Raw genomic sequence first — 10,809 nt, forward strand, 5'->3', positions numbered from 1 at the left:
ATTGTAAGGATTAAATGAGTTACTGGATGTAAACAGGGAGTGCCGGGTTCATATTGAGCATTCAGTAGTGGTAGCTGTATAGCTACAAAAGTCTTTATAATAAGCAACTCATACTAAATAATATATGTGACTTGATTAAAAATAAAAAATAAGGAGGGTATAACATGGCTATATCTCTTATGAAACACCAAGGAACACACTTGCTAATGGCACAGAGACAAAGCCGCACTCCCCTGGGATGCTGGCCTTGTTCTCAGCATGCACTAGCCAGCCATTTCCCTTCAGGAATCAAAATGTGAACAGCCTTAAGCTTTCCTTCAAAAGTGCATGTAAGTCAAGTCAAATCAAAGGTGGCTTTAAAAGCTAGATTCTTCATGCTACAGAGATAAGGACTCTCTTAAAATGCAATAAACCCAGGACTTGGCTGAGGCTGAGATACCCAAAAAGACTCACAGCCACCTCAAGACTACTGAGATTTACTCACTTGATAAGCCATCTTATTTTACAGTCCAGCTTTCTTTAGTCATTTCCCAATATATTATTCCCAAGAATCGTCTACTCCTTCTGTAGAACCCTACGTAGTTATCTGACTTTCCTGTTATAGTAAGATTCAAGTCTTCTTTATTTTTCCAGCTGTAAACTCAGCTGCACACCTAAAACGTTCTAACACATTCTCAGCCTCTTTATTGAACAGTCCTATTATCTCCTGGCCTTAAATGAGGTCTCAATTACCCTTAAGAAGGCACCTCTCCTGTAACCCTCTCAAGGAGAGACTGCTTAGTCTCCTATTCTTTGCTTAGAGACTAGAATTAAGGATGGCATCTTTAATTTCCATTACTTCTTGAAGACTCCCACTTCTTTTCACTAATTTAAAAGGCCCTGCTTTTGGAATCTATGTGATTTGGCCATATAGTCTCTATCCCTGCTTGATGATTGGTATCCTTCATATATCAAGGCCATTAGAACTTATTTCACCATCATTCCCTTCATCCAAAATCCTGACACCATTCAGCAGTTTATTCAATGTCCTGGTGGACCTTCCATCCAATATTTGGTTTTCAGTGAAATTCACTGGACTTTTACTCCATTCTGACCATAATCTATAGGGTCATAAAAGGGGCTTATTATTTTTTGTGGCAGCTCACTTATTAAGTCTGTAACCACAAATACTGTATTAGTCCATGTTCACGCTGCTGATAAAGGCATACCTGAGACTAGCTAAATTATAAATAAAAAGAACTTTAATGGATTCACAGTTCCACATGGCTAGGGAGGCCTCACAATCATGGTGGAAGGTGAAAGACTCATCTTACATGGTGGCAGGCAAGAGAGAATGAGAGCCAAGCGAAAGGGGAAACCCCTTATAAAGCCATCAGCTCTCATGAGACTTATTCACTACCACAAGAACAGTATGGGAGGAACACCCCTATGATTCAATTATCTCCCACCAGGTCCCTCCCACAATGTGTGGAAATTATGGGAGCTACAATTCAAGTGAGATTTGGGTTGGGGACACAGCCAAACCATATCAAATACCTATCCTTTTAAGTTTCTAACTTTATTGTGTTCATGATTAAATCTTTAACCTCAAGTAAAAATTACAAGTCTTTGGAACTCCCTACCTTCACCTCATCTGTTAGATGCTTTACATCAACAAAAAGAATCTTGAGAATGGTAATATGCCTGGTACATGTTATTTGAAGAATCATGGTGTAACAATTAAACAATCTTTTTCTCAAGATAACTGAATTCATTCTTTAAAATATATATTTTGCTCTAAACAATATAAAATAAGAATGCTGAAAAGGCATAAACAGCCTTAAAAATAGGAAATGTAAAACGGTGAGTGAGGCTGATAGATTTGACAGAAAGTAGGACAAACATAGTAATAGATCAAACGCTGGGCAAGGTGGCTCACGCCTGTAATCCCAGCACTTTGGGAGGCCGGGGCAGGCAGATCACGAGGTCAGGAGATCGAGACCATCCTGGCTAACGCGGTGAAACCCCATCTCTACTAAAAATACAAAAAAAAAAAAAAAAAAAATTAGCCGGGCATAGTAGCGGGCGCCTGTAGTCCCAGCTACTCGGGAGGCTGCGGTAGGAGAACTGCGTGAACCCAGGAGACGTAGCTTGCAGTAAGTCGAGATCGTGCCACTGCACTCCAGCCTGGGTGACAGAGCAAGACTCCATCTCAAAAAATAAAAAATAAAAAATAATAGATCAAACATGATTAGAGGTAAATTCATCTAATTAAAGCTAGAGAGTAATCATATAAGCAGCTTATAAGACATACATTTAAAGCAAAACAATAGAGAAATGGGCAGGTATAGTCTTAAAGCACTTAATTTTTAAAAAGACTAAAATCAAGTGAGCTAAATATTTAAAGAAAATTACAATGCTAATGTAGAAAAAGTAGAGAAGAATTTTTTCAAAGAATAGAAATCAGTTGCTAGCACATCATCCATATGCATAAGCACATACAAACATATACATACAGTCAAGAGCATAAACAAGCCTACAAGATACTTCTGAGTAAAGTGATAAACTGTAGGAAGACTTATAGAGAGAGAAAGAGAAAGAGAATGTACCCAAATCAGAAAGAGGCAATGCAAAAGATAAGATTGAAAAGAAAGGTAAATAATAATAAGAAAATACTTTTACCAACTTTATGCTAATAAAATGAAAAGATTTGATATACATTATGCCAATAGAGGTAAAATATTATAAAGGAAGTACTTTATTTAACAAATTTTACTAAACTATTTTATTCATCTATCAAAATTTTATTGAAGTATATTACACATAAAGAGGGAGTAAATAGCACATTGCTATTCAAAGAGCAGATACTAAAATTGGACATAATATTACTTTTAACATTATTTAAAATATATATTCATTACCTTTATAACTTGTTCTTCATACCAAAAACCATTTGGAATAGTCATTTTTTCCATACAATATTTTTCATGAGGCAGATAATCTTTTTATTCTTTCTTTGTAATTCAAATTGGTAATCTGAATAGTATGTATGCTACTATACATATATAATGGAATATAACAAGTTCAAGTAGTATGGTAAATGAATATATTTTTACAATTTAAACTAAACTGCACAATTGGTATTTTTAAATTTAATTTCCTTATTATATAATCTTTCAATAATGGCTGACTAGCTTGTTCACAACAAACCTCTCACTGATAATGACTATATTAGTTGGATAAAATATTAATGAAAAACTAATAGTCTCAGAAATTTGGTTAATGAGTATTTCAGCAGCCAATATACTATGCAGGAGAAAAAAATAAAGTGGTGAGCCCAACAGTCAGCAGAACTTTTCTTTTTGAGGCATTTGCCAATTCTGTATGAGCAACTGAGAAGCCAAAACCATCAGATCTTCCAGGAGCCTAGCAAGGCTGGAGTGGAAATAGTTTGAATTCAGGTCTCAGCAAGGAGGAGCAACCCTGGTAAACATTTTAGGTTTTAGTTAGGACCTCTGAATGACTGCAGAATACAAAAAGTAAGGATGAAGAGAAAAAAGTAAAGCCCTCACAAGTAAAGTAGGCTAAACCTCATATCAGGTAAGCACTTGATTAGCTTAATTTAAGTTATCTCTACGCTTATTGTTTGATAACACCAAAGAGAAATCCCACCTGAGAAGGACAGTATTATTCAGAGTCTCAAATTACGTCTATAATTATTTTCATACCAGGTGTCTAACATATTATTTAAATTTTGTGGGCATACCAGGAAGGAAAATACATAAAACAGACTAACTGGAGATCTGGATATTGGAGTTGTCAGACATGGGATCTAAAATAATTCTAATAAATATTCAAGAATTTATAATATGATAGAGAATTGTGGCAGAGAACTGAAGCCTATCTTTTAGAAATCATAAAAACACTTTAACTCAAAATATAATTAAGAAATTATAGAACTCAATAAATTAGAACTCTGAAATTAAGAACTCAATAAATTAGATTAACAGCAAATTAAACAAAGCTGAAGAAGAAATTACTGAAACGGAATATAAATGAGAAGAAAATATTCAGATTGAATACGGAGAAGAAAAGAAAGAATGAAAAAAATGAATGTAAGAAACAAATAAGGCACAGAGAAAGTTCTAATATTCTTCAAGTTGTAGGCCTAACTGGAGAAGATTTAAAAGGAAACAAGAAACAAACAACATTTGAAGCAAAAATGGTTGAAAAGCTTCCAAAATATGAAACCCAACAAACATCAAGTCATAGATCCAAGAAGTGTTGTACATTATTAGCCAGATGAATGCAAAAGAAAGTATGCCTAGATATGCCATAGTAATACTATTAGAAACCAAATACAAAGAGAAAAGAATGAAAGATAAATTATCATCAAAGGACCAAAAATAAGACAAATCGCTGATTTTATTGTAACTGGCTTCCACTGTATCTGTTGAGAAATCTGCATTTTGCACTGCTATCATGTCTGTTAATTTTTTAGATAAAACTTATGTTTATAGTAAACATTCATTTATACTTATAAACATCATATGTGTGTGTGTATATATATATACATTAGTGTATATGTGTGTATGTAATTTCAAACAAAGAAAAACTGAAAAAAATCAATATTAGTACTTTTTTTACTAAAGAAAATATTGAAACAAATACTTCTGGTTGAAGGAAACTAATCTGAGGAAAAAATGGAGATGAAGAAAGGAATAAAAAGAGAAAATATGTGCACAAGTATAAATGGATATTGACTGTATACATATGTATTGTAAATACACCATATAGATAATAAGTATATAGAAACAAAAACGTAAAAGGCAGAGGACAGAAAATGAAGTTAAAGAGTCATATTTGCATTTTTAATAAGTTGTAATAGTACTAATATATTATTTTAATAAGCCACGGTTGTATGTTGACATCTTATAGACAGGAATTAAGAGTATAGTAAAAAAAAAGTATATCACTAACGTGTCAATTCAGGGGGAAAATGAGAAATTAAAATGCTACATGATTTCAAAAGAAGCTGGAAAAGAATAAAAAATGGTAAGGAGACAAATAAAGAATACATGAGACAAATAGAAAACAGTATGATGGCAGTTTGGTCCCTGTCTGAAAATTCCTCCTCAATCATCCTAAGATATTTAGTAAATGTACTAACAACTACACAGTTGCAAGCCAAAAGTATAAAGATACATTATCATCTGATTACATTTAAGCAGAAATATAATACATTTAAATTCCAGAGACCCTTTAGCACCAAATAACTTTACGCTGAATCATAATTTTTGCTGACAGCAAATGTAACATAAAGGATCAGAATCGAATGTAAAATAACTATAAATTTAATCTCACATAATCTACTATTTTATTTTAGAAATATAATAGGTTTGAAACATTATTTATATTAGAATTTAGGTCTTTGGAAATTTTATTTTTGCAAAAGGGCATTAATATGTGAAGAGATTTAGTTATTGCTTAAGGAACACTTGAAAATCAAAGGGGGATCGCTTCACTAGGAAACTTAAATTTAATCAAAACTTTAAAACATGCCAATTAAGCCAGCTTCATTATACTCTTTTTAACAGAGACAACTACAGAAAATAAAACAGGTCCTAAGAGATAGCTTGAATTACAGAATGAGCAATTTCAACCTCTTGGTCTATTAAGGGAATTTTCTGCAAAACCATTGTCATTAGCAAAAACAGAGACCCAAATAATTTAATTAGTGACCTGTGATAGAATAAGCCTTTCATTCATATTTATTCTTTTTATATTTGATAGTACATTGTTAAACTTCTAATATGTATATGTGTATATATTCATACACACAATATTTAATTTAAGTCTAATAATTCATCAGGGATATATTATCTCTAATATGTAAGCTGAAAAATTAAGGTGTGGCCATGCTCTTGCACACACAAAACCATGGAATAAGTTGGTAGCAGAAAAATATCGAGGTTTTCAATATTCTATTGCACACACATAATTATTTCAAAATACAGAATTTTCTATCTGTTCTAACTACAATCAAATTATTTCATATTACAGGAGTCAGGTTTATTCATGATTCTCTCTGCCAGATTCAACAATAGAGAATTAGTTAAGCTCTCTGCTGTGTTGACAGCCTCCAGAAACCATTTTTACCTCATCTCTCCATTAAACTACTATGAGGTCCTATGAGACAAAAAGGTGAGAGAAAAACAGTAATAATATTCATCGATTGGTGCTAAGATCAAACTCTATACCATGTCCCCATTCTCACTGATTTTGTATTCACTTAGCAAATATTTATCATGATGCTACAGTGTGCCAATCATTTTGTTGGACCTTGAACAAATGCTAAGAAGAAGTTCATGGTCTTCATAGGCATGTGATGCTTATGGTCTATAAGGGAAAACATTAATTCATTTGTTCATTCAAAAAGTATTATTGGCCATAAAAAATTAACCAGACATTCTGATAAGTGTTGAGAATCCCGTGGTGAATTGCTTCCTTAGTTTTACTATGCTTAGTATCTGCAAAGCAATTAAATATCAAGTAATCATGAAAATAAATATATAATGCATATTATCTACAATAGGTTGCTATGCAATAGAAGTCTAACAAAAGCTGCTGGCACGGAGAGTCTGGGAGAGATTTCACGAGAGGGTAACATGCAAGTTGAGGGCGGAAGATTAATTAGAAGTTAATTTGTTGAAAATAATCTTCCTAGCGGAGAGGAAGGTAAGCAAACACTGTGGTTCCAGAGGGAACACAATTTATTAGAGAACTCAAAAAAGGCCACTGTGGCTAAAGTGGCAAGAACAAAAAAGAATAGCTTAAGATGATGTTGCTGAGAGATGCAATGAAAAGATCATTTGAGGTTTAGAAAACACATTAAAAGTTTTGGTGTCCATTCTTAAAAGCAATGGAAATTCATAGATGGTTTTGAAACATGGAAATAGCACTATTTTATTTGAAATAGGGAACAGTTTCCAACTAGCTATATAGACATTGGGTTGAAGAGGGATTCCTGGAAAGTAAGAAGACTACTGCAACATCCCAGTCATCCATATGAGAGATAATGCCATTTTAAAATTGATTGGTGCAATGAAGTTGGAAAAATGGATTTGAAAGAAATTCAAGAAGTAAAATTGCAAGACTCAGTGATACTTTGGGTGTGAGGGAAATGAAAGAAGATAGTTTCTGGTGTATGGCTCGTAGAACTGAATAAATTATACTGGCATTCCCTGCAAAATGAAATATTGGAGAAAGTCCAGTGTTGGGAGGAGTAGAACATTAATAAAATTTTGAAAATGTTTGAGTTTGAGTTGCTTTTGAGATACCCAAGCGATGATGTCAAATGAGCAGCTGAACATCTGGACTGGAATTCAAGAGAAATAGGGGTATGTAAGTCTAGAAAACACTGGTACACAAACAGTAACCAAATCAGTGAGTGTAGATTGTCACTCACACTCACACTAGGAAGAGTGTAGATAGTGATGGGGCATCTGGATATTTACCCAGTGGATACAAGCCACCGAGCCTGCCAAGGAGACTGAGAAGCCAGAGACATCGGGCTGAAAGCCGTGAAGGTTTGTTAGAACAGAAGTCTAGGAAGATAAAGTTCAAAAAGCCAAGTGTCAGATGTCAGTGCTGCTGTGAGTTCAAATACTGTGAGATAGAAAAAAATTACAATTCAACAGTATTGGAACTAAAACAGAATTATTTTTAAAAATTCCCGAGAACACAAAAAGAAGCATAACTCTGGAGGGAGCAAAGGAAAGGGCTGGACTAAAAAAAAAAAAAAAAAAAAAAAAAAATTTAAAATCTGTACTTGAGAGACAAATAAGAGTTTTCTAGGCAAAGCAGTTGGTGGGTAAAAAGGCAATATTTAGAGAAGGCCTATTATTTCTTCAGAATGGGCCAAAAAAGTCTTCATTAAGCTGATGAATGCCCCAGAATTTTATTTCTCAGGAATCCTAGTCATTTTCATTTAACCTGCTTCCATATCTTAGCAGGGCAAATAAGACATCCTTACCTGCAGCCAATCTTCTATCATTGTCCATAAAACCCACAAAATGTGTAAATCAGAAAATAAAGAGGGAGAGAGAAATATAATATTCACTCAAAAAGAAAAATCATATAAAGTCTCAGACTTAGGAAATATAAGTCAATGGTTCCTGATTAAATAACAGACTGAATTTAAAAAGTCAAGAACATTAAGATAAAAGTTACATCAGGAAGGTCAAAATAGAAGGTAGGAAAATTAAATAGACATATTAACATGTGGGAAGATAAAGGATAACTTTTTCACCTCTACCACTGTCATCAACAGGTTTTGAGTTAGATGACCATGGCCATCTTTTAAGTAACGAGAAACAAAATATCTTCTAAAGAACACAAATGCTGAATTCCAATTTGTAGAGATAAGATTGCAATTTCACATATGATACACTAAACTGAGAATACACAATAGAAAATGAATATTTTATATTAGAATAGTTGATTTAAATCCACATGGTACAATTATGCTTAATGACTAAAAAATATTACAATAACAGAAGTTATTTTGTTCACTAGTCGAATCAGAAATAATCTTGTATCCAGCACCTGTAATTTAACAAGAAGTCCTCACAGTGCTCCTCCTTTATTCCATGTTTCAACATTTTCATAACAATTATCAGGTATTTAATATTTTGTGGAATTTTAGATTTTCAGCTTTTTTAGGGAAAAAGTTTATTTCTTTATACACCTTTTCTTTATTTATCTGACACTGGTTAAGTGTCATTAAATCATAAGTATATGAATAATACTAAATCATAAGTATATGAATAATATTAAGTTGCCTATTGTCTTAACATGGCCTTTCAGGAACAATGTGGGAATAAATTTTAGTCTGAAATTGCTGTTATTTACACTTTCTTTCAAGTTTGTTGAAGCACAAATACATTCGGGATAATTAATGTTCTGATGGATTATTTCATCCTACTATGTCTTCTTAACCTTCTACCAGTTTCATTCCTTTTTCTGCCTCATATTGTGACAAATTTGTCGTCTTTGTTACACAGTACAAGGAGCACTGAGAATAAGGGCGGTATCCTTGAAGGAATACCTATGAATACAAATTGTATTACGTAATGCATCCCTTTCCAGGAAAACACAGAGAAGGAATTCTTTTCTTTAGGCGACCAGCAAATGGTCACAGGCAGGGATTTTGCTGGGTCTGATCTGTAGAGGCGGGTCGATACATTCACCGAAGAGAGATAACGGGAAACCGTTTAAGGGGTGCGGCCTAACACGACAGAACTGCTGCGGGAAGGGTCCTGGGGTGAGGAGGTGACATAAAGGGAGGAGGGCACCAAGAGGTTGCAGGGAGAGAGGCTGGCTGTCAGTGAGCATGAGGGTGGGGACACCCTGGGCCGCGAGGTGGTACCTGCGCGGGGTCGAGCGCCCCTGCCACTGAATCCCCGATCCAGAGATGCTCCCGGAGAAGCTGCTGGTAGCTGAGGCAGTGCTTCACCGCAGATGGCACATTCCCCATGGCGGAGCCTGGGGCGGCAGTCGGCGAGGGGAGGGAGACTGGAGGAGGATGAGGGGCGGGCACCGCGCTGGGAAACTGCGCCAGCTCGGGAGCGCGCCCCTCCGGTGCACTGGCTGTGAGGACCAGAGCTGTTCTGCGCACTGCGGCGGCGCCGAGAGGGCGGGGAGCGGGGCGTGGCAGGTGGCCGCGCCTGGGGCAGCGGGTGCACGGGGCACCTGCGGGAATCGACAGAAATGCGGAGCACCTGAACAGGAGAGAAAGGAGCTGAGCCAGAGGATGTTCAGGGGTGGCTCATTTTCCGCACTACACTGAGCGCCCAGGGGTCTGTATCTTCACGTGCCCACCTACTTCTCACCTGGCTTAGATCAGGTGTAGAAGAAAAGGGGTCTAAAATAAAAGGAAGGGGCATGAGTGTTTATGTTGATGAGTTCGTTCATTCCCAGCTGCAGCCTTGGGTGCTCAAGTGTAGATTTGCCTACCATTGAGCTCATGGAGTTTATGCTTTATAACAAAAAGCTCTATTTAAAAATGTTTTTGAGGCAATCAGCAAGGTTAAAACAATCTAACAGTCTAATGAAAAGGAAAAGACAGTCTTAAATTAGGTTAGATGTCAGAGGTACTCTCACAGGTACGTTCCTAAATGAGAGGTAAGCTGTAAGTTGGTGCTGCGGTTAAGCGCTGAAATGGAACTGCGTGTTTAAAAGTCTCATGGCACAAAATTATTAAAGCCCTAAGGACTAGATTTATCCAAACGGAAAATTCTATACAAGTTCTTAGGATATTAGAATTGGAGACATTTTTAGTGGAAGAGAGGGTTTGAAAAAATAGCCTTCGAGCAGACCACCTGCCTACCCTCCCCACCTCACTTTCACATGTACACTTATGTGTATTGTCACACCCTAATAATCTTCGCCGCGGGTTCAGTGGTTTGCAGCTAAAATGACATAGTCATCAAGAATAGTCTCGTGCAGGATACCTAGGGTCTTCCGGAGACCCAGCCAGGGTGTCCATGGCCAGGAATACGCATCAGCCCTGGTGGCTGATGGAGCAAATGTAAACCAGGAGCCAACTGATGCACACCGTAGTATAAACACACAGAAGAAATTTACCATTCAAAGTCAAACCATCCTTACCACTTGTGTGTTGCATGGGTGGGGGTTTGGGGGGTGGGCAGTGAGACTTCCACAGGTAATAAAAATAAATGGGTTAAGGGAGGAAAAAGACAAAGAGTGGAAGAGAAATCGTGTAGATCCTTCGGTAAAACTGCACTAGAAAGGGCAAAGAGGATGAGG

The 10,809-nt window shown here is 36.1% G+C and overlaps 1 protein-coding gene across 2 annotated transcripts in view; it reads right to left on the minus strand.

The window, feature by feature from the left end:
• HMGCLL1 (3-hydroxy-3-methylglutaryl-CoA lyase like 1) overlaps positions 1 to 9,654 on the minus strand; it is a 143,931-nt gene extending 134,277 nt beyond the window's left edge. Inside the window, exons 1-2 of one of the 2 annotated variants that reach the window (XM_016955683.3) lie at positions 9,410 to 9,606; positions 7,497 to 7,586 (exon numbers count right to left, since the gene is read on the minus strand). In XM_016955683.3, coding sequence (XP_016811172.1) covers positions 7,497 to 7,586; positions 9,410 to 9,517 — 198 coding nt within the window. In that variant the 5' untranslated portion in view covers positions 9,518 to 9,606. Of the gene's footprint in view, positions 1 to 7,496; positions 7,587 to 9,409 lie in introns of both variants that reach the window. The other variant, XM_016955682.2, reaches the window with a different exon arrangement.
• Positions 9,655 to 10,809: the final 1,155 nt, after the last annotated feature.

Source organism: Pan troglodytes, chromosome 5, assembly GCF_028858775.2.
Source record: "Pan troglodytes isolate AG18354 chromosome 5, NHGRI_mPanTro3-v2.0_pri, whole genome shotgun sequence".
NCBI lineage: Eukaryota > Metazoa > Chordata > Mammalia > Primates > Hominidae > Pan > Pan troglodytes.